Source organism: Anopheles gambiae, chromosome 3 (genome assembly GCF_943734735.2).
Source record: "Anopheles gambiae chromosome 3, idAnoGambNW_F1_1, whole genome shotgun sequence".
Classification (NCBI taxonomy): Eukaryota; Metazoa; Arthropoda; class Insecta; order Diptera; family Culicidae; genus Anopheles; species Anopheles gambiae.
Window position 1 is genome coordinate 6,256,852 of NC_064602.1, and position 23,268 is coordinate 6,280,119.

At 48.4% G+C, this 23,268-nt stretch overlaps 5 protein-coding genes across 12 annotated transcripts; 2 read left to right on the top strand and 3 right to left on the bottom strand.

Annotated features, from left to right (window-relative positions):
- The first annotated feature begins 8 nt into the window (after positions 1-8).
- Positions 9-1,125, top strand: LOC1277799 (NHP2-like protein 1 homolog). Its single transcript, XM_317299.4, has 2 exons — positions 9-422; positions 584-1,125. The coding sequence occupies exons 1-2, from the start codon at positions 420-422 to the stop codon at positions 962-964; spliced, it is 384 nt and encodes a 127-aa protein (XP_317299.4). The 5' UTR covers positions 9-419; the 3' UTR covers positions 965-1,125.
- Positions 1,126-1,177: 52 nt separating this feature from the next.
- On the bottom strand, positions 1,178-3,275 carry LOC1277798 (la-related protein 7). The gene is made up of 3 exons (XM_061654227.1): positions 2,947-3,275; positions 1,989-2,871; positions 1,178-1,922 (listed from the first exon to the last, which is right to left on the bottom strand). Exons 1-3 carry the CDS (start codon positions 3,131-3,133, stop codon positions 1,232-1,234), a joined length of 1,761 nt encoding a protein of 586 aa, XP_061510211.1. The 5' UTR covers positions 3,134-3,275; the 3' UTR covers positions 1,178-1,231.
- Positions 3,276-4,014: 739 nt separating this feature from the next.
- LOC1277797 (alpha-tocopherol transfer protein-like) lies at positions 4,015-14,242 on the bottom strand. Of its 7 annotated transcripts, none has more exons than XM_061654234.1 (5): positions 14,221-14,242; positions 11,428-11,588; positions 6,681-6,860; positions 5,494-5,588; positions 4,015-5,420 (listed from the first exon to the last, which is right to left on the bottom strand). In XM_061654234.1, the coding sequence occupies exons 3-5, from the start codon at positions 6,847-6,849 to the stop codon at positions 4,743-4,745; spliced, it is 942 nt and encodes a 313-aa protein (XP_061510218.1). In that variant the 5' UTR covers positions 6,850-6,860; positions 11,428-11,588; positions 14,221-14,242; the 3' UTR covers positions 4,015-4,742. The 7 variants fall into 7 exon arrangements, with proteins under 7 accessions (XP_061510218.1, XP_061510217.1, XP_061510212.1 ...); XM_061654233.1 differs by lacking the exon at positions 14,221-14,242 and adding an exon at positions 12,885-13,005; XM_061654228.1 differs by lacking the exon at positions 14,221-14,242 and adding an exon at positions 12,864-12,993.
- Positions 14,243-16,464: 2,222 nt separating this feature from the next.
- LOC3291665 (heparin sulfate O-sulfotransferase) lies at positions 16,465-19,026 on the bottom strand. Of its 2 annotated transcripts, XM_317295.5 has the most exons (4): positions 18,588-19,026; positions 18,254-18,495; positions 18,093-18,178; positions 16,465-18,023 (listed from the first exon to the last, which is right to left on the bottom strand). In XM_317295.5, the coding sequence occupies exons 1-4, from the start codon at positions 18,715-18,717 to the stop codon at positions 17,399-17,401; spliced, it is 1,083 nt and encodes a 360-aa protein (XP_317295.5). In that variant the 5' UTR covers positions 18,718-19,026; the 3' UTR covers positions 16,465-17,398. The 2 variants fall into 2 exon arrangements, with proteins under 2 accessions (XP_317295.5, XP_061510224.1); XM_061654240.1 differs by having other exon boundaries at positions 16,465-18,178; positions 18,588-19,023.
- Positions 19,027-19,270: 244 nt separating this feature from the next.
- LOC1277796 ((Lyso)-N-acylphosphatidylethanolamine lipase) lies at positions 19,271-23,126 on the top strand. Its single transcript, XM_317294.5, has 6 exons — positions 19,271-20,073; positions 20,156-20,223; positions 20,520-20,901; positions 20,974-21,237; positions 21,311-21,497; positions 21,595-23,126. Exons 1-6 carry the CDS (start codon positions 20,006-20,008, stop codon positions 21,730-21,732), a joined length of 1,107 nt encoding a protein of 368 aa, XP_317294.5. The 5' UTR covers positions 19,271-20,005; the 3' UTR covers positions 21,733-23,126.
- The last annotated feature ends 142 nt before the right edge of the window (positions 23,127-23,268 follow it).

The following is a 23,268-nucleotide window of genomic DNA, read 5'->3' on the forward strand; positions in this document are numbered from 1 at the left end:
AGCATAAGGTGCATACAATAAGCTGTGCTGAAATGTGACAGCAATGCAGTTGACGTTACAGGTGTGTCCAAATCGCCGTTTGTTTTTACTTTTTTTAATGTTTAGCAACATAATTATAATGTAACAAACACTTTAATAAATATTATTCCCCCAATAGTCCTCCTCCCATGAGAAATCGTTGGCTTTGGGCGTGACAGAACACGTACGAAAGAGATAGAGGGCGCCACTGGCACTCGCTGTGTCCCAGCCTGCCAAAGCTCCGTGCTGAAACCACGCGGTTTCCCATCGCTTGTTATTCATCTAGCGTTTGCGGCCAATGAAGCTAGCAGCCGAGGCTTAGAAAAACAAATATTGTAAATAAATTCATTTTCCTTAACAAATCCACCTAAATTGTGACCAAAAACCTTTAAAGCATTAAAATGGTGAGTAAATTAAGCTGTTGCCTAGTGAATTTGGGTGATATTTCACCCCGAAAGACGCTTGCAAAGGGTTGTCTTGTGAAACCGCATGGTTTTTGCCTCGCGCTACCGGTATCCGGTGACTAATCCCCCCCTTATCTCTGTTGCATCCCTTTACTCCACAGACTGAAGAGGTTAACCCGAAGGCATACCCTCTGGCCGAACAGGCCCTCACCAGCAAGATCATGACGCTGATCCAGCAGGCGGTCAACTACAAGCAGCTGCGTCGCGGCGCTAACGAAGCCACCAAGACGCTGAACCGTGGGCTGTCGGAGTTCATCGTGATGGCGGCGGATGCGGAGCCGATCGAAATCATTCTGCATCTTCCGCTGCTGTGCGAGGACAAGAACGTGCCGTACGTGTTTGTGCGCTCCAAGCAGGCGCTGGGCCGTGCGTGCGGAGTGTCGCGTCCGATCGTCGCCTGCTCCGTCACGATCGACGAAGGTTCGCAGCTGAAATCTCAGATTGTATCAATCCAGCAGGAGATCGAGCGTCTGCTCGTTTAAGGTTAGGGTCCTTTCGGAGGGGACAAAGTACAAAGGAGAGTGTATTACCGAACGCATTTTATTCGATTGTGAGGGAAATGTATTCCAAAGTGGAAGGAGAGAGAGCGGATAATCTATGAAACTAAGGATTTACGGAGATGATCCGTAAAACACACACAAAACACGCTTCAGTCGTTGGCTTCGGTCAGAAAGAAATTTGGTATGTAGTCTTCATTGCTGTTAAATTCACTTTATTTCGCCATAATCCCACCAAGGTCGTTTGTGCCATTATTCATCGTCATCATCAAACTTAATGTGACTGTTTATCTTACGAATCAACTTCGTACGCCCTCGAATGCGCTCCGTCTTGACGCGCTTGTTCAGCTTGTCCTCCCGGTCGCGCATCATCTTGTCCCAGTACTGCTGCTCCTGCTCGCCGCTCAGTATCTGCGCGCTGTGCTCCGCCGAGCAGTACTCCTTCACGAGCGCCACGGCCGACGCGGGCGTATCGACGCGCACAAACGCCTCAAAGTCGCCCTCCTTCAGGTCAATATACTTCACGTACGGGTACTGCTTCAGCTCGGCCCGGAAATCCTTCACATCGACGCACGGTTCGCGAAACTTTATGCTCACGATCAGACCGGGCTCGAACGAGAAGAGCGGCCGCTTTGCCGTGGCCGCACTCTCCTCGGCCGCTTCCGGCTGAAGCAGGTGGCTGCCGGTTCCGTCCTGCTCGCCGTGCTCCTCGTCCTCCTCAACCGGCATGGCGCCGTAGAAATTTACCCTCGGGGAGGATTTGATCGATTTGATCGCAATTCCACCGCTCGGATGGGAAGCAATCGTCTTCGGATGGCCACCGCGCTGATGATGATGGTGATGATGAGGATGCTTGTCCGTCTGGTGGAACAAGCGCTTCAGCTTTTTTGCCTCTTCCTTTTGCAGGTTGAGATACTTGTTTCTCAGCCGGCGCCATTCTTTCCTGCGGAGGGATAAGAGAAGGGGACAATCAATTCAGCCTCCACACAGTTCCACTTTCGCTACTCACTTGGTCATTATTTTGAGCTCGTAAACCTTATCGTCCAGCTGTAGCTCCTTCTTGATGATGCTGCAACCCTTCCTTTGGCGGCATTTCTTCTTTCCAGTGTCCTGTTTCACATCCTGCCCATCGCCCTTTGTTTGGTCCGTTCCATCCTTGTTATCCTGCTCTCCGACGGGTTCTTCTTGATCCGACTGGAACTCTTCTTCGCTTGCTGGCTCAACTTGCTTCTGTCCATTTGCTTCCCGATCCGACTGCTGATCGTCCTGTGTGTCATCGTCCTCGTCACTCGTTGGATCGATTTTGTGTCTCTTCGCTGGTGGTTCATCACCATCCTCCTCGCGCTTGTTACCATCGTCTTCAGCCATCGAACCGGTGGATGATTCTATCGGCTTCTCCATCTCAGCACCCTGTTCGGCTTTCGTTTCGCCAGAGCCTTCACCGTGCTGCTGCGTTCCCTTTTCCGGTTCGTACGTCTTGATGCTTGCCATCTTGGCCGGGTCCGTCGTATCGTACGCCAGCACACCGCCAAACGTTTGGAACGCTTTCAGTGCCTTCTGCACGCTCGCCTCCTCGTCGAACTCCACAAAGCCAAACTCTTTGATTTTGCCCGAGTTTCGAAACTTGGGCAGCGATACATACGCCACCGTGCCGTAGCTGGAAAACACATTCCGCACCCAATCGTGGTCCGCTTTCGGTGGCAAACTTTCCACGTAGATCGTACACTCTTCGCTGTTGGCCTTCACCACAACCTCCGTCTTGCGGCGCACCTTCGCCCGATCGTCGGAAAGCTCCAGCAGGGTGGAATTTTTCAACGCATTCGCTATCTCGTCGACGTTCGTAGTGAGGGCTTTGATTTTGTTGAACTTTAAAAACTCTTCCAGTGGAATGACTGTTGGGTATGGAAGGGAGAGAATGGTTGCAGTTAAACAATAATACAGTTTAATCGGATCGTTACGAATCTTACATGGCCCATTCCGCAGCAGCTGTCCCATGTAACGGTCTTTGGTCAGGTTAGCGTCGGAGAAGTAAAATTCTATCTGCTTGCGAATCGAGTTGAACTTGTGCTTGCTCCGGTGGCGTCCCTTTGCCTTCGTCACAGCTTTGTCCTTTTCGGCATCCTTCCCAGCATTTGGCTTTTCCAGCGATTCCATACTGAACTAGAACGAAGTGGAAAATGATCCGCTTTTCCGGTACCGCGTATGTTTGGGGTTTGTTTATGTTTATACAATTCCTGCCGGTGAGAGTATTTCACGCACAGCAGCACGACAGCAGTGCTGCCAGTCAGGGCGGGCAGTGCTGCACATTGGGTGACAAACGTTTGACATTTGGTCAAATCAGTTGGCTTTCAAAGCACCGCGGTGTGATTTTCTCTACATTCGTCTGCTAATTTCAGTGTTAAATCGTGTTTGTGTGTTCCTAAAGGAATTATTTTTGCATTTTATTGTTAAATGTTGTGATATGTGATGTGTTTTCAAGTTATTTTACAAAAAATAACAACAATTTTGATTTCATTTTACTAATAACGTACTTATCCGCAACACTCCCATCAGCAGGAAGAGCAATGCGAATTCTACGCTCTTCGTTGTGCCGACATCCTCATAATTCTCAAGGTAATCTGGTCCATGGCGGTCAGTACCAGATCTTCGAAAGGTCTTGAAGTTAGTCCGTCCTGGAAGGTTCGCTGAACACCTACCTGGTGGGACATATGTGCCTACCATTCCAAGGACATTCCCCGGCGTATGGCTCTGCAAGTTCGTGATTGATCCCTCTCCTTCTCAAGCCTTCTACGATCGATGATTGTTTGGAGGATGAGATGGTCCAGGACATATGTCATTAAGATACCAGAATCAATGTAAAACAGACCATACATCCCTGGCATTTTGGAAGTGCGTAGTAGGCGCTTCCTTAGAAAGTAGATACGCTTGTGCAATGCGTCGTCCTCCGCCATCTTGAGGCTGTTGTTGGTGATCATCATGCTGTAATTTCGTGAAGATTATTGAAGCCAAACAACGCAAACACACCGCCGGGTAGGTTCCTTTTAGACTATTTATTTGTTCCATTGCTCTAACCGCAATACTTAATAACAATATTTAAAAAAAGTGGGATAATTTAACCTACGTTCACTTTACTCTTCGCATACAGTCTCTCTCATGATGATGCAGCAAAGAACTGTACAAGCAAACGAAGCTGAGCCCTTCTTCTGCTGCTAAAGTAAATATAGCTATCACGCCTGTTTCGAAAGGAAAGATCGTATCACACCTTTTTTGTCTTCTGCTTCGTTTTAGTAGAATTTGTTCACTATCTAGGTAAATAATTGATAGATAGTGCAAGCGCGCTATTCTGGTCTTTTTGTACCCAATTTGACTTCTAAGTAGTAGCGACCGGTTAGCTAAGCTAACGCGTGTGCAGTGTTTGTGCTTCCCGTGAATCCCGAAACCCTTCCGTGTGTAGCGACAGCGGCATTAAACCTAAAAATCCTATCCGGATCCGCACGGGGTGTGAATGTGTAGAGAACGTTCTTTAGTAGTTGTAGTAGTAGAGCTTAAGTGCCTTGGGAGGGGGGGTGGGGTAAATCGTTGCAGTTAATGGAATATGTAAGCAATCACATTGGCGAGCAAACCCCGCTGGCGCCTTTGCCGCAGATGAAGTAAGAGTCTTTTTTCCTTTTTGTAAGTTAACATCGCCACCTGGCTGTCTCCGTCGGGGCTCCGAAGAGTGCCGAACTCCTATCACCTTCCCTGTGCTCCCATGCGGCCCATATCATTTCTTCTTGTTCTTTTTGTTGCGCTGCTCCTCCAGCTGCTTGATGTAGCCGTAGTTGTTGATCTCCTTGTACTCGTTGTCGCACTTGAGCAGCAGCTCGTACCACTGTTCGCCCTGTACCCGGGGTGCGTCCACTGTACCGCCGTAGACCGCCGGCAGACACTCCTTCGAGATGTGCTTGTACAGCGACTCGCGATCGGTGCCGTGGAAGATGATACGGTTGCGCAGCTTCTCGCGCAAGATCGGCTTAAACAGTGCGAACACCATGTTGAAGATCTTTGGCTGATTGATAATGTGTATGCCCTTGATGCGCAGCGGCACCGCGTCCTGCAGCCAGTCTACGATTCTCTTCGCAAACGGTGGCGTAAACTGCCACGCCTGCTGGAGCGTCAGCCCATCCATGTCGAAGATTACGACCGCCCCGTGCACCTGCGTTTCGGGCTCGAGCATTGCCGCCTCGAGGAACAGGACGCAGCCCTTGAACACCTCGTCCAGGGAGACTTCCTTGTGCTTCCAGGTTTTGCCCAGCTCCAGCAGCAGCACACGCCGTCCGAGCTGATCCCGGTTCGGGAACACGGCCAGAATGTTTTGCTTGAAGATGTTGGCCTCCTTCGAGGGCATCAGCTCGTTGTACATGTCGAAGTGTTTTACCTTGAACTGGTAGTACCGCTGGATCTGCAGACGGGTGGAAGGTTTGCATTGCGTTAGGGACTGCGGAAAGTTTGAACTATTTTCATCATATTCTTACCAGCTCACAGGCACTTTTGGCGTAGAATTTACACGGACGCAGGAACCGGATCATCCAGTCATCGTTGTCTAGCGGCACTACCAAGTCTTCAACATCTGAAACACAGTGGAGGAAGAGCAAAGAACATTTTAAATTTTAAGGTCAGGTAATTGAATTTTTGCAAACATTTAGATTGTTGAATGACGCATTTCAAGATCTTTCGCTTGCAATGTGGGTTACACTGTAATTATTGGTTTGTTGGGAGAAATAATCATGAATCATTGTTGAAGTTCCACAAGTGTGTGTGTGTGTGTGAGTGATCGTTTTGTGAGCGCTTTGAGTAATTGGCTTTGGTGTCCAGTCACTGTCGTCGTCGTCGTCGTGGTCGTTCGTTCGATGTACAAATTATCGTTGAACGTTGTTTCGTCATGATCAACGATCAAATGCGCTGGGCAAAGCGCTTCTCAGGTGGCGCAAGGTTACGAGTTAAGTCTAGACGAGAGATGGGGGAAGAATGTTTTGCTTCAGGAGATTTCGGAATCGTACCACAACAGTAATCATCCCCAAGCGATCTGGAACCCCTGGATGGATGGGTTGTGGTAAGGGAACGGTGCAAAAAAAACCCACTTCCCTCTGCTCACCATGCATGACTAATGATCGTTTCCGAGCTGAACCGCAAGATCGCTACCTTTTTCTGAATGTCTCGCTGCTCTAGTGGAAGATTTAGAACTCAGAAGCATATTGACATAGCTCGAGTTGTCATGACCAATTTCAAATAGTGATCGTTACGATCGGTTGATCACACACAAAAATGATCACAACATTTTGATGAATTCTGAAGTGTTTGATTACACACAAGGGTGATCTCAATGGTCAGTTATGCTGTTGATGGTTTCAATTACCACCTAAAATACGCACAACTAGACTGTTTTTCGTCGAGTCATGCTTTTGCAAAACAGCAACTTCAGTAAAGCTGCAAAACAGCGCACGGGGGATTCATGATCTTTATGAACTTCATGGACAATAATGGTAGGGGAAGTTTCCTTCATCCCAACGGATGATGATGACGGATTTAATTAAGCTTCGGTGTGGTAATTTGTTGTGCTGCTACACATTGATTGATGGGATTCTACTTCTCTCTGTCTCTCGCATTTTGATGCCCAAGGGCAAAGTGATCCCAAACGGTCGGCACGTGGCTTGCTTCTTACCTTTGAGCAGCGTGCGCAGCTCCTCGATGGCGGCGGCACGAATTTCGGGCGTTTCGCGCAGCTCATTCTTGGCCACCTCCTTGCCGAAGGGCGTCAGATCCTCCAGCTCAAACCGGAGCACGTAGTCGCCCAGCTGCACCGAGGGCAGCTCCTCTACGTCGGATAGCATCGTTGGTACCCCTGTGGAGGATGGAAGTGGAATAAAGTGGAGCAAATTAGGTTATAAGGTTTATAAGAAGCCTCAATAGTACAACTTACTCATTTTGGCTGGAATTTAAATGACTTTTCGGGGTCAGGGAACGGGAATGAACGTTTAATGTACAACTGTATGATAAGCGAACTGTGGAAGTTATGCAAAAAAGGATACCCAATGTATACAATTGTTACCCAAAACCCGTAACTGAAGATCTTTACTACATTTTACACAAAGAAACCCATGAACGTCTTCATTGCACCAATTGGCTCCAAAGTGACCTTTTCAAACAAAAACATCTAACGATGGTAGTGCCTGCTTCCGCGTTAATCAAACAAAAACCTCCGAAATTGTAAATGGTTTCGTTTTTTTTTTGTACGACTGACCAAGCCTCCAATTTTGAAAGCTCAACTCTCAGGTGTTAATTTGCCGCGGGCTGCTAATCGACGGACGCTACGGATCCCTCGGACCCTTGAACCTAACGCGACTGAACTGCATTGCGTGAGCTGGAGCGCCTTGAAACTGCACATTTATGTCCTCCTTTCCACCCCTCCGGGCACCCACGAGTCATGTTGTTTGCCCGCAATTAACTAACTGCCCGCGCACTGCTGTCGATCATCTACCCGGTCCAACCAACCCACCCCAACCCCATTGTCCGATCAGAGAAACGCGATCGTTATCACCAGCAGCAGCAGCAACAACAAAGGTACATCATCAAACGGTGTTCAAAGTTCTCATGACGCAAGCCATCAATCCTTTCTCATCTTCATTATTAGCTTGACGATCGGTACAAATTATCGTTTGCGCGGCATGATCGCCCCCCGGACAGGCCACGCCAAATCTAAAAGGGGGAATGGTGTGCTTACGTAAAAAAAAGAGTGCATGGAGGGGTTCAGTTTGCTCGGGAGATATGTTTGCGCCCGAGAATCCGTTTAATTGGTACAACAACTTATTGTTGAGCGTTCGTAATGCATGAGAGGGGGATGATAAGGAAATCGGTGGAAATCGGTTGGAGTAGCTCAAGCATTAACTGACCCGAACCTCTCCCGCCGCGTGTGTATCTCTGAGATCCGGCGATCGTTGCGTTTTTGATGCTACATTTACACCGGGCGTGCCTACGATATGGAGCGATACCGTCAGAGGAAAGATCGTTGCGGGGAGATCGTTATGCAAGTGCAATGTAATATCCATGTTCTTTGGGCGTCGTCGTTTCGTGTATATTAGCACACAATTGAACGCATTTGGTGCGTATCTACAGCAGGCACCACTCAGTAACAGCTCACTCTGGGGCACACCAAAATGAAGTTAACTTCTCGCACCAGCTCGACCAGGTTGCCACCTTTGCAAATACCGTCAGCGGAGTAGGTCGAAAGCAAACATTTTAATGCAAACCAAAACCAAAAACTGCTGCACCACATGGGCAGCTGGAAGTGTATTTGAGTTCGGGGGGGTTTTGTTTTTTGGTTTATCTTTGTTAAATTGAACACAAACATGCACACTTGGGCGCTGCAATGCGGTGGTGCGTTCGGGGTTCACCTTTCGCTGTGGAAAAACACGAACCGACCCCCCTCTTTGAGGTGCCAATTCTGGTTACTTCTCAACGAAAGCCAGCAATCCTTGACCGTTTGTCCGGCGGTTGATTTCGAATTGGAAGGGAAACTCACACTCAAGCTTGTGTGTGCCCTCTGTGCCGAAGGTGCGTGTGCGGTTTATGGAAAGTGTAATGCCAGCACCTAAACCCGTCATACAAGAATGGGCAAATGTCGCGTGGGAATGGGCAAATGTCTTCGATTGCTGTTGGAAAACACATTTTGGGGAGCAATTAGGCACTTAATCTGGTTTTGCGGATCACTTTTTGGTTTTGAGGAATGGCACAGTCATGTGTGAAATTGTTTCTAAATCACCGTTTCCGTTTAACTTTGTGTAGAATGTAGTAAATCAAACTTATTCCCTGTCCTTTTCAACATCATATTAACACTTTTACACCACAAATTGTACTAACATTCGTCTCACTTTATTCAGCAACACACTAGATCACAGCACAGACTGTGTAGAGCGTCGACAGCAGAAAATCGTCGGCAGAGTCGCTTCCGTCGCCCGCGAACGTGTCTCGGCAACTAGCGAGAAGTGCGGATCGATGAAGCCGCTATATAAAAATTCTGAGCTCACCTGCAGCTCCGTCGGCTGGTCTCTCAATCTACCCCGATCGTGTCGATACACACGATGTTTGCCATATGCGTGTGTGAGTGTACATGATGCGTAAAGTACGATGCACTTGCGCCCGTTGGGCAGCAGACGCGCGCGCGCTGATGGTTTAGCAAAAACAAAAAAAGCGGCTATGGGTATGCATTCCCGCTCACAGACTGAAGTGCATTTCCAACTGGGAATGGAATAGGAAGCAAAGATGTGCAATACAAAACCAACCACCCAATCCCAATGTCGGTTGTTGTTGGCGATCGTTTGCGAAATGCGCATTCCCTTGCGCGCACCAAGCAGAAGGGGGTCTGCTTTGGTTCGGTTTTGGGATGGTTTTGCTTCCCGATCGAGTGCATTCACTCCCGCAGTGGCATTGGATGAGATGATGGGGAGGGTTTTTGTAAACGGAAAGTAGGTAACCTTGAGAAACTACGACATTGTCGGGATATGATCTTGTCTCTCGCGGGTTTTGTCCATAAGCGAACATGAACAGGGGAAGTGTTTGTTTCGGTAAAGGAAGGGATGAAGGATGGAGCAAAACAAACCTGACCCTTAAGATCATGGCCGGTCGTGTTGTGTAAGCACATCGCCGCGGAGCATGACACTCGATCGAGATGATGATCCTCACGTGTACCGGCGTGGGGGCGGTTATTGATGAATCACACTACTACGCTGGTGCGGTGTGTGTGCCAGACGCGCAAATAATGTGCAAATCATGCAAATTCACTGTTTTACCACAGTTAACGTCAATGCGGGACTGTGAATGAGCGAGTTGATCGGGTGAAATACAAGAGATTCGGCAGCGGTCGTTCTCCAACTAGAATCTAATATGATTTTAGTAATGATTTCTCATTAAAAGGAATGCTTGACCGTTTAACTGCCAATTTGGTTAGAATAACGTTCAAAGCAAGCAAATAATGGCTAGCTGCGTTGCCCTCGGCTTTGTAACGCGAGGTGATTTAAACGAAAAACCGACAAAAGAGTTTCACGCATCAGTGCGCGCGCGAAGCTCAATGAAAAGCTGTTGATTAGAGCTGTAAACTTTACAGCAGTCATTAGGGGCAAATGTTCATTATTTAATAGTTGTTTTACAAACTTTTCACTAAACAATAAATGGATTTTCGGTTGAGAGCGAAATTTACACCAATTTCTGGTTGCCCTACAAAAATCCAATCGCTACACGTCCGTTTGCTGTTCTGCTTATCATTGACTAGGGCTACGTGTGGCCTCATTTCAACCCGGAAGTTGGAGCATATCTTCCAACAAAGCGTTTAACAGTGTTCTGTATCGTTTTTTTGGTGTGTTTGTTTTAGGTGTGAAGCAAAAATCAGGAAATTAAAGCACTCTCTCGACCTTCATCCCAGTTCCGAGTTCATTCTTTCGACTCGAGCTCTAGACTAGACAGGATGGATGGATTTGCAACGATCTCTGGAAGGTATGGCAGTATAGGAAGTCCGAGTTGTGCGATCGCGAGAAAAGCTGGCGGTGGTAAGCATGCTTGCTGCAATTCTCCCTCCGCACCGAAAGGCAAACTGGTTAATGAAAAATTCATCGACGCGACGCGCACGGCGTACGCGCGAGTGTGGGCGACGACGTACGCGTCAAGAGCGTGCACCGGCTCTCGTCGGGCGATGCAAGCAACTGCAGGATGGCAATGTTGCGTCTGGGTCCAGCACGTCCATTCGCGCTCTCGATCTCAATCATTGGGTAAATTGATTCTTCTACAAGCGTGTAGACGGTAGAGAGCTTAGGGAAGCTCAAGCCACACACATGGCTAGTCGCGTGCACAAGTGTTCGGCGTCGCGGGCGAACGTCAACATCGCACATCGTAGGCACATACATATTATTAAACTCACACGACGGTACGGCACGTTCTCGAAGCACTTCTATTTGCGCGCCTAATTCCCGTGCCCGTGCGGCCGTGTGTGAGGTAATCGAGAGTGTTGTTGATAGTTTGTCCACTGGCCGGTGCATCGAGCAAACCGACTCCAAAGGTGTTCCCTCGACCGCACTCTGCGGCAGTACTTTACCGGTACCGGTTTCTGTGGCACCTTCTATCTAGCCCTACCAGGTCGAGCGCTAAAACCACTCTCTTGGATCAAAGGTTGCTCTATGACACAATACATCCGGACGTACGTGTGTCGTCATCGTGGCCGGTACAAAATGGGAAGCTATCATTTGATACGATCAAGCTCTCAGGTACGATCGATGATCGAGCGGGGCAGCAGATATTAATAAGCGGTGGCGCGATGCAAAGAAGGTTACATTGTGTCGTTTCATTCCAGCGCCGGGTTCTGTTTTTCCTGACCCCTCGGTGGTATGATATGATATATTGTTGTGTGTCTGTGCAACACTTACTGTTTTGCTCGTTTGACGGCCCTACTGGGGAGTTGGTTGACACTGTCCACTGCTTTGGTGGAGCTTTTGCTCTTCCCGAACTTTGGAACTTTGGAACACACGCAGCTGTTGGCTTAAGGTTCAGCTTAGGTCGATGGCGCACGGGGGTCGTTGGACGTCGGCTGCAAGGCAAAGGGAAAACAGGCGTATTTCCTGTATTAGAACAACACAATCGATCACTTTATATCATGCGATTTTGTATGAGACACTCAGTAAGCTACATTTAAGAGGTTACAACATTAGAATAGAGCACTGATTGTTTCGTTTCTTTCCTTCAAATTCACTCTGAAGCGTTGTTTTTGCTACAAGCTACACTGGAATTGAAGAAACTCTTACACCAGATTGTTCAGACAATTAATACTCGCTAGTCAATGAACACACACAGTCTGGTAATCCAATTGCACTTCAATTGCTCACTCTTCACTCTGCGGACATTGGAAGGTTTGTTCCTGCAAATGTCTTTTTCGAAGTGTCGTTCGAAGCGCGCACTCGGGGAACGTTCTATCACTTCTGGGGCCTATCGTACCGATAGTGTCGAGTTGCAGAACATTCGCCCGGTCATGCTTAGACTGACGAATCTATTTATCGTGCACAGCACTTCTTGGTGTACCCGGCGACAACGCGTATCGTGGGGGGGGGGGGGGGGGGGGGGGGGTACGGCATTGGGCGATATGGCTTTGGTTGACGAACTCCGCCTCATCAGCGCCACGCAAACCAAATTTGCATAACTTCTAGCAAGCAAAGCACTTTAAATCGCACATTAAAGCTGTATGGAATAGCCCTGTTTTCTTGTTACATCGATTACAGACACAGGCACGCACGCACAGAGGTGGTCCACATGCATGTTACATGCAATTTGGGGAAATAGGGTTGATGCAATACTTAAGAAGCGATTGATACGCTAACTGTGTTTCAGTCTATCACTCGGAACTCTTCTTTTGCGCACGCACGGACCCACAGTACCACGTGTGTTTGCAATCCGCGTTGCCGATGCGTACAACCACGTCACACCCACGTCCACCGGAGATGAGATGCGACACCGAACACACACACACACACGCACGCACACACCGATTCTCTGATGACGCAGAATCCTTTGCACTAGCTTTGGGGAGACAAGTTTCTGATAGGAAATCCTATTGGAAAACCACAACACTGTTGACGCATATCTGTTTCCAATAGGAGAGAAAGCGCAATTCACATGCCGCCGTCTGTGTGCATCAAAGATGGGGGTTGCCCTTGGCAACGGATGACAGTTAGCAAAGACACAGTGAATAGGGGAAGTTTGGCACGTGCTCGTCTGCGCAAAAGCACAAAGCAGATGGGTTTGGTAGGTACGTTGCGGCTAACAGCTGATTCTTTGCGGGGAGTAATAATAATAACACAAATCACTTTACCGCTTCCAGCGCATAACCCACCGTCTTTTCGAGGAGCCCGCCAGAGGAGTCGCACTAAATGCACTACCAGACTTAGGCACACACTACCGGATGGTCACAGTACGAGATTGCAACTGACGCTGCCTGCAATAGGGATGAACCGATATATAACACTTGCAAGTCTGGGGCACAACGCTGCTTTGGTTTGCGTTTCGGAAGACGGAAGTGTGAGAGTGACCCAATGAGGGGGTGGGAGGGAGGGGGAGGGGGATAGGCGTGTACTGCTATGCATAAGGCACACAAGGGGGCGGATGATGATGATGATTGCCGCCCGACGATCCGATCGTCGGCTTTGTGTGTTCGACTGTGTGAGCCACTTATTCACTGTGCGCAGCCGACGCGCGCGCGCCCTATTGCCACTTTGACTCCGAGATTGTGTGGCCTCCTCCACGGGCGCCGTTGTGCCGTTCCGGGCAAGTAGGAAACAAAGCGAAGCTGATAATGTGTGCACATGCAGAATTGCTGCTGCTGCAGTTGGGCGCAAAAATAGAATGGAAGCGATTTTTTGCTTGCTACTCTCACCCTCTCCTCCCTTAGGGTTGGAGATGCACTTTTTTGCGTTCACTCACCCCGCCGTAGCTAATCTACACAGTGCACGTTATTCACGTTATCCGCAGTCCGCACCATGCAACGCACCAGTGTTCATAACGGTTCTCGGGTGAGTCTTAAATTAGAATTTAAATACACACTGAACTTTGAACTTTTGGTAAGGTGTGCCGTATAAGGAAGTAGGAGAATTTGTGCGTGTGAGGTGGGGCTTTTTGTTTTGTATAATTGTGCTTGTCACGCATTAGAATTTCTTTGCGCGATGAGTCACTTCTTTATTTCTTTGCTAATGGAATTAATTAACGCACAAAGCATTTCATCATCCACCACTTGATGACATTGCACAACTATCCCGGGGAGGGTCTTCCTTCTTTCACCGAGCAAAAGTGCACCTGGTACACCGCTGTAGCTCCACTAATCACTTTAAAATGAACACACACACACACGAGGAAAAGTTTCAATTTCAAAACCAACCACACGACCATGAAACAGTTTCCACGGAACGCTGAGCTCTCTCAATTAACTCCGTTTAGCTCGGTGTCGAAAACGCGGACATTTTCCCATACAACAGACCAAAGCGGAGCAAAGCATCTTGTTTTACGCTTCCTTTGCGTGACTGCCCCCTAAGCTTGCACTAATCACCAAAGCTCGTCCAACAATGGTACCTTAGTATTTCTGTCTTCTATGCTCCCCACTTGAACGACCACACAAGCGAGCGACCCGAAAAGTAAAGTAAAGCACCAGCACCACCAGCAGCCAATGCTTTTGCTACCTTCCGCGACCGAAATGTTTGTCCTACTGGTGGTGCGCACCCAGCAGCGCAGAAGACGGCCACGGGCGTGCACGCCCGCCCGCCCGCCATGCAGTTCAACCGGCGTGGTGTATTCAAATTTCTTCAGCGACCTCTCCTACTCCACCGTGTACTATTCGTTGGGTCCAAAGCAAAGCTTCACCTAGCATTTGCAGAAAGAGAGCTCTCGTGGCGGTGAGGTTTGAGCGTGTAAGCCACGTGAGAGTGAGAGAGGGGAGTGGAGTTGGTACAAACCCGGGCTAAGATTCCATATTTATGACGGGTGCGCGGGGTGAAAGGGGACGAATTGGACACTCGACCACCAGCCAGCCAGCACCCCACCCCGTTTGTAGATGCCGGAGGTGTGTGTGTGTGTGTATGATCTGTTGGTTGCCAAATGGTTTGCACCAGTTGCTCAGTTGCTTATGTTGCGGTTGCAGTCCATTTTCCTCCCGTGTGGGCAAACAGCCGAGAGAGAGAGATACTCCAAAGCGAAGGAGCACTACCAAGTGGTCTGGCAAACAGTTGGCGCAGATCCCCCCCACTGTTGAACGATTTGTTGTGTTTTTGAGGTGTGTTGTTGCTTATAGTACGGTTGATGAGATGAGGAAGGTCGCAGGTGCGCGATCCACACGTGAAGATGTACAACGGAAGGTCCCCATAGTGACCACAGCAGGCTAGATTGCTCACCACACCGGAGATGGATTGCGCAATGACTGTTTGATTCATAATAATTGCGTGTGCCATCATTACTCCGAGCGGTAGCTGAAATATGAAGCTTCTTCTTTCATTCACGCAATGTGTTTGGTGTCTCGTGGCACGTGGAAGCAAGCGCAGGCACGCAACACATTACGCAGGCGGATAAGTATGGTGAGAAACGGAAGTACGTCTGTCTGAGCAATTGTGCTTTAATGGGAGAGCAACATCTGTTTGGTTTGGGACGATCGGTGCTTAACATTGCGGAAGTCTACACCTTGTCTACAACAAGAGGAAGATGCTGTTATGGAATGATAAAAATTTCACAGATAAAAGCCTGTTATCGGGGTGGAATTGGAATGGATATCGACTTAAAATCATACGAACAACTTTGTTTGCGAATCAACTCACTGTTGCCGCCACAGAGCGAGAGGTGTCTGACCACTCTCACACACAGTCGGTGTCCCGTGTGATTTTCCACACATTATTTCCATAGCACAAAGTACAGTGGGGTATGCAGGATGTGTGTTATCATTAATTTTAGGTTAATCAGATGCACCCCCGAGGGTGACCGAGTGCGCCACACGCTGGAGTAGTGATGTGCTTCTGAAGCGCACCCACGACTCCGATCCGACTTCGGTTATTGTTAATCCGATTCCGACTCCGACAATATCCGAACCACAAGTTCCACCCGGAGTCGGAATGGTCCGGAGTTGTTCGGAGTTGGAGTCGTCCGGAGTCGTTCGTTGTGTGTGTTTTTTGTCTTTCACTTTGCGCATGCACTTCGTATACAGGCCTTTGTTTCGAAGGCTGACTTTAGCCAACTCCGGATGACTTCGACTTGAACCGAGTACCTTCCGGAGTCGATTCCGAAATTATCGGACCCATCACTACTCTGCGCGCGCGAACATTTGCGCAAAACGCGGAAACGAAACACGCGCTACGCGCAAAACAAGTCGCAATCGGGTGGGGAGCGCGCGAACAAAAACCACGGGGTGCGTGTATATTAACTCCCAATTTTGTGTTTTTATCTTCTCACTTGCTTCTCCCTCCGCAACTGCTTCCCCGATGCACAACATCTTCACGGATGATCTGACGGCGGGTGATTATTAGATTGTAAATAGCCATTTGTTCTCGTGCCTCGCATGCGGCAAACGAGCGAACGATTGACTTCTGTGGCGCAGTCGTGCGGTCTCGAGAAAGTTCAGCAAATCGGTGAGACCGGGGGGAGAGAGAGAGGCAGTTAATTGCATCTTAATGCAATATTGTCTCCTCATTAGAGGGGAACCGCGGTGGTTAGAAGCAATAGCGGCGTCGACCGTTCTGACACGGAACAACAGTTCAGCTGGGAAAACAATGTCGGGGAGAAGGCAAACTGCCTGAAAAGGTCAAATAGGGTGCCATCATCATCGCCATCATCTCGATCGGTACTAATTTCCTGGTCGGCCTGGCAGGCAAATCAGCACAGAAACAACTCACACACACACACACGGATTCGGATTGACCGTTATCAGTCAAAGTTTCTAGCGGTTTTTCTGAGTGCTTAGTAAAAATATTTCTTTTATTTCATTTATTGTATGCGTCGTCTTTGCGTTTTGGTTAGAGTAGTTCGTCATTGTTTGCTTAATGCTTTTTTATTGACCAGCGCAGCGCTACACCTATTCAAATTTCGCACTTTCTAACGTCTTTTAGCTTCTCTCGCGTGTGAAAGTTTGAAAGATCCGATGCAAGCAAGCGGTTCACAAAAGTTATGAAACGGTTGTATTATGTCGGCCTTTTCTAGGAATGAATTAGAATTTGTGTCTTTTTACCTGCCTCCGCCGTTCAGCTTGAATTGTAGAAATTAGCTACACGAACCCCCGAGTACGGCAAGCTGTGGGGAGGTTTTTTTCTGTTCTAACTTAAAACAATTCCTACACTAACTATCTGCAATTATTAAAAAAAAAACAATTACTACACACACGTGAGTTTGATGATGATCTCAGTCCGAAGACAAGATTTGCGATGCGTGAAGGAACATGAAAACAAAGATGAATTGGCCCTTATTATGGCAGCGAGGGATAAGGGAGGGAAAAAGCTGCCTGCTACAAAAAAAGAATTACAATTAATCAACAACAATGCTTTCTTTTTCGTCTTCTTCTGCCCTTAACCTATTACGAACCGGATATTACATGAGCTTCCGTCTCTTCTCCGTGTCTTTTTTTCCTGTTTGCTTCTAAATCTATGCCACAAACACGAAGGACATCAAACATACATACGAACACACTCGCACACACACACACACACATACACACGCACACATACATTCTTTCTCCACACACCCGTATCACGACCAAAACCGTGCGAGCAAACCTCCCCCCCCAGCCATCTCTTCCTTCCTATGGGTCCCGCGCTCTGCTCAAGCCATCCGCTCTCGGCGCCGTTTGAGAGCTTTCGCCTTGCGGGCGGGATCCCGATTCCTGTATCAGTTCTTGGCGGCACCGTTTGGATTTGGTTTAATTTTCTCGTACATAAAGTCCTGCATCACATTCCTGCCCGGCGTCCGCAGCTTCTTCTGCACGAAGTGAAACTGATCGCGGGCAAACTCGTACAGCTCGTTCTCCATCTGCCACACGGTCGATTCCTTGATCTTCGCGACCGTTTCGGCGGCCGGCTCAACCTTGGACTTGGTTTTGCGCAGGTGCGATTTGTTTGACTTTTGAAAGTGTGTCACCGCACCGCGGTAGAGGCGGGGCAGCGAAAGCTCCAGCAGCTCGATAAACTCGTCCATCTCCTCGGTCAACCCGACCAGGAAGTAGTCGTTCGCTAGGTTGCGCTTTGCCTGCTCCAGGGCCCAGCTGCTGCCCGGGTTCCAGCACTCCGCATGGTGCCCGCAAAAGAACGGAATCTGCAGCCACATGTTGGTGGGATCACAGTCGGGCTTCTGGCGGGCGACACACTCGTCGAACGTCATCGTATCGCCGGCCCGGTGGCGCACGAGGTACGGGCGATAGTCGTCCCCGTAGCGCAGGAAGTAGTAGTACGACACTAGCCGATCTAGCGGCTGCCGGATAAGGTTTATGTACAGCGGTTTCGATGGCATGCCGAATCTGGGCGAGGGAAGAGAAGTGGCGTTAGTAGGCGAACACGTGTGGGGGCTTACGGGAGGGGAGCAGTACTTTGAAAAGTCTAGGAAAGCCATATGTCCATGGTAGAAGGCAGGTTTCATGCTGTCCCATGCGGTTATGTTCCGCACAAACTTGAGCTGGAAAAGGGGGAAAGTGGGGGCATTGAATTTAAATCGTGTTTAGACATGCCCCATTCATTCGTCACGCCGTACCTGATTAGGAAGCGACAGTACGTGCATGTTGGCGGTAATGTTAATGTGCAGTACGTGGAATGCATTCTTCTTGCACAGATCGTACGTAAGGTTGACGAAGCTGGTGCTGCCCGTCTTCGGTACCCGGTTGTAAATTATCACAAACTTTTCATCGTAGTTCCGGTACGTCGTGATGTCATCCACCTTGGCCGTGGCCGTCTGCCAATGATTGACGTTGCTGTGTATCAGTTGCTCATTGTTACCTATGTGGTTACCATTGAATGGGGAAGAGCAAGAGATAGCGCAATCAGTCTCAGTGGGTCGCCATCAGAGTGCCCATACTCCCAAATCTTACCCTCAGCGAGATGAATCGTTAGCTGCTTATCGGCAAGGATGACCTTCGTCGAGAACCAGTTGTACAGCAGGATGAACGCAAAACCCACAGTAATCAATATGAGCAGAAACAAGTATTTTGTTGTTATCATTTCCGTTCCTGTCCCAACCAGGAGCAAAACTTCTTTCCTATCGCTTTGGCCACCAATCACCTACAACAACACTCTCTGCTGGTTGGGGGGGCTGTGAGGTGGGTGAGCTAGAAGAATACACTAAAGGCCGGAGAAGGTATGCGGGGAGAGCGTTCACTACTACTGAAAATTAGACACAACCACGATCGAGGGAAACATTTTTCTTTCCGCTTTTCAGCATTCTACGTGTTTCTACTTCTGGATGGTGTAAAAACGATAACAAATGGTCTCTGACGTACTGCGGTCTGTTGTTTACCTTTCTTGTGTTGACAGTTATCTGTAGGGATGGTCTTGCAGAAGAGACGAAGTGTTCGAACAGGGAGATGTAAACGGAAGCACGTTTCAGTGCAGGAGGGTATTTTAATTTTTCGGTTATTTTCCTTTTTTTAAGTTGTTGTTTTATATTTGTATTTTCAGACCAGATATCTGCAATACGAGTTCTTCGGCATTAGCAAAAGCTCATCAATTCAAAGATACAACTTAAACTGTTTGAGACCTGCGTTGATGAATGAAACCCCAACGGCTAATTCAAACCCACGCTGCTTCACAAAATACCCATAATCATGACCGGGGAGCGCTCCCGCAATGCAAACACATTTACCCCGCGCACACTGTCCAAAGTTGTTGCTTTTGCTTGCCTTGTTGTTGTTGTTGTTGCTGGTCGCGAAAAATCGCGAAAACGGAGATCCATCAAGCAACGACGACGACGACGACGGAGACGGTGGATTAATAATTAAGCCCTCGGTGAAGAACGGGGCGGTAACCGCGGGAACGGACAGTGCGCCCCCAACGACAGACAACGAGGTCCGACCGTCGCATTATCTCATATTCTCGCAAGTGGCAGAGGAGGCATTCTCCCCACTGCAACAGGGACCCACCGGTAAAGCTATGCTTGCGATTCTCGGCGTAGCAGAAGGGCAACAAGCATAGGAGAGAGAGCACACACAGCATTTGGTCGACATACGTTTGGCGCGATTGCTTCCATTACGGGCGGCGGTGTGTGTAAATTAAGGCACAAAACGTTGCTCCAAATGCGATAAAGCGCGGTGGTTGTGTTGTCGCGCGCGCTCCTGTCCGTATCAGCGTTCTTTCTTTTTTTTTTTTTTTTGGTGGTGGGGAAAGTGTGCCCGAAATTTTGCACATCCCGGATTTGTTTCTCGTTGGTAGTGGATGTGCTGTTTTTTCGATTTGTGAATTTGTGATTTTGTGATTAGAAACAACAAGGGGAGAGAAAATCATCAATACAGCCATGACGCGAACAAGAAGTTTGCCATCAAAGACGATGGAAGGGTGCGAAGACAAGCGGTCGGAGCAGAGGTGAGTCACTTGCCGATGGATGCATCTAGAAGGAATTGGTGACTTCATTTATCGTATCTCGCGTCTCTTTCGCGTCTCGCAGGCTGTTGCACAAATGGACCCGCTACTCCAGTGCCAAACTCGAGGAAGTGGAGGAAACGCTGCTGTCAGGTGGGTAGAAAAGGAGAGCAGCAACGGCTAGCATAAAACATAGAAGGCCACGCTAAGCAGCCACTGGCGAACAACCTGTGGAAAGGGGGTGGGGGGATACGGTGCGCACTCGCGCGCAAGAGGCTGGCGCGTTTGTTTACTGTGCAAACAAGTTTCTTGTTGCTTGCTGCACGAAACCCGTTGTCCTTCCCTGAGGGTTAGACCAAATTCTCGATGGCTCTTGCACACCTTGTGCCTTATAATGTGTATGCTTTTTTGCTCCTTTCTTTATAATGCTCCTTACCCTTCTTTTACAGCCCTTCGGAAACCCTTTGAAAGTATCTTCGTCGAAGTGGGTCAGTGTGTCGGGACGAACGATAAGATACGCACGGTGGCACTGAACCGGGAGTCGGAAAACATTCCCGTCCTGCTGCTGCACGGACTCGGAGCGGGTGTGGGGCTGTGGGTGCTCAATCTCGATGCGATTGCCGACCACCGGCCGATGTACGCGATCGACATACTGGGGTTCGGCCGTAGCTCCCACCCGAAGTACGACGAGGATCCGATCGCGGCTGAGCGACAGTTTGTCGCCTCGATCGAAGCCTGGCGGGTGGCGATGGGGCTGGAGCGGATGTACATCTTGGGCCACTCGATGGGTGGCTACCTTGCCTGCAGCTATACGATAACACATCCCCAACGGTAAGATAAGGCCTCCTTTCCATTCCCTATTAGAAAACGGGGTTTAGCATTTGCACTCATTTCCAATTCCAGGGTGGCTGGTTTGATTTTGGCCGACCCGTGGGGCTTCATGGAGACACCGCCGAGGATTAAGCGAAAGTACTGGATCCGCATCCTGTACCGCACTGCACGGAAGATGAACTTTTACCCACTGACGGTGGTGCGCATGGCCGGCCCGACTGCGGCCTGGATTTTGAGCCGCCGGCGGACGGACATTACTTCGCGTTTTGAAGGAATCGTACCGGACGAGCGGATTGTGGCGGACTATCTGCATCTTGTCAACGCTCAGAAACCTTCGTAAGTTAGGAAAAAGGTTAACGTTATGTTTCACGTTACTTTAAATAGTTCCTCTTGCTTTGCATTACATTAGCGGCGAGACGGGTTTCTGTGCCATACAGAAGAACTTCGGTTGGCCTATCAACCCGATGCTGAAGCGCATCGACCAAATTGATCCCACCATACCCATGACATTCATATACGGATCCGAATCTTGGATCGACTTTGAAGCAGGCGAAGTGACAAAGCAGAAGCGTGCGGGAAGTTTCGTCCAAGTCAAGGTAATTGGTACTTCAAGGCTGCTGCTGCTGATAGGGTACGCTGCTGTCGTAATTAAACTAATCTCGACCCATTCCTCCGCATCTTCCTTCGTTGTAGATAATCGATAACGCTAGTCATCATCTGTACGCGGACTTCCCGGACATATTTAACCAGCACGTAAACGAAGCTTGCTTCACATACGACAAACGTATCAATGCGCAAAGCAAAGTGACCGAGCTTGTAGCGGAAGAGTGAACCACCCCTCACACCACACCTTTTTCCCGTCCTTTTTTCCCCCTCGGGGTGTGCCACTCCTCCCGACGAAATGCCTGCTTAGTGATTTTAGTGCGACGAATAATGCCATCGTTTAAAAACAAAGCCTCGAAATAATGTACCTTTTCTACTGCCAGCAAAACGTAACTGGACACAGCTGGACAAACACACACACAACGTCTCTGCACACAAAGTAACAAACACTAACCTTAGGGTGGACAAAGACGCACAAAAGCAAGCAATCCTGAAGAAATAAGGAAAACATGGGCATATATGGCACGGTTTGTGTGTGTGTGTGTGCGTGCGTTCCCACCATGTGAACGGATAATGCTCTCCTACTATATACTCCACACCATCGCGTGCAACGCAAAAAAGCAGTATTTTCGATAGACACGAGTGTGCGTTACGGCGAGCACAGGTAGTTAGCAAAACAGTGATGCCAACAAACGTATATTACTAGAGCCTCCAAACACATACTAACTATATGTTCCTTTTTTGCGAGAAGAAAGTGCGTTACGAACCACCCAGGGCATAGAGACTATTGTTAAGCCATTTTAAGCTTCCAATTTATATTGTCCGGATTATATTCCCTCCCAGTGGTTTTTTTTTGGGGTGAACCACGCGACACGGGTCAGTGCAACGAGCATACAACAGAACCATCACCACCTCCTTCCTTCCGCCCCCGTTTTTCTCTTCCCTAAGATCGTGTATTCATCCCAGATGAAGTGATAATGTTAGTGGAACACACACACTGTTTAGTGTTTTAGTACAATCTTTTGAAGCGGTAGAGAGCGATAGAGAGAGAGAGAATGCATTTTATATTATCTTCTGCACAGCAGCAGTTTTGTTACCAGTTGGCGGCGGCGTGTAAGCATTTTTGTTCGTATTTTACACATTAGATTTTACCTAACAACGGTTGAGCAATGACTAGCGTCTTATGAACGAAAACAAAACAAAAGAGAATAAATAATTGGCGACAAAAACAAAACAAAACAAAAGTACAGCAGTATTACGAATTAGTACATTTTTATGGAACAGAACTGAAACAAAGCGAGATTTGGAAAGGTGTGCGTGTGTCTGTGTGAATCTTAGTATAGGGACAAGAAATGGTATTATCTGTCTGTCCGGGAGACAGAACTAATCATACACCCATCCGCTCGTTTGTTTGTTTGGAGCAGTCCTGGTTGATGCTTTTCCTACATCTTCCTTTAGGCAGCAGAAGATCAGCAGGAAGTACGACACAAACATGGAACGACTTGTTAACTTTTCATCTCGAAATCGTGTTGACCCATTTTAGATTCAAAAACACAAAGTGTTCCCCAACACGCATTCAGCGGCATACGGTTTGAGAATAAATATTTATTGCGAGCTCCTAAGCGTTCGTTTGTGTTTGCGTATTGAATTGTTTTAGCTGTTTTTTGGGAGAATTTTGCAATAAAATTGCTCGGCCTATACCGGAGCACCAACCGACACGGTTATTCGCCGTATTTGGGGTATTTTTTGACGGCGAGGGATATT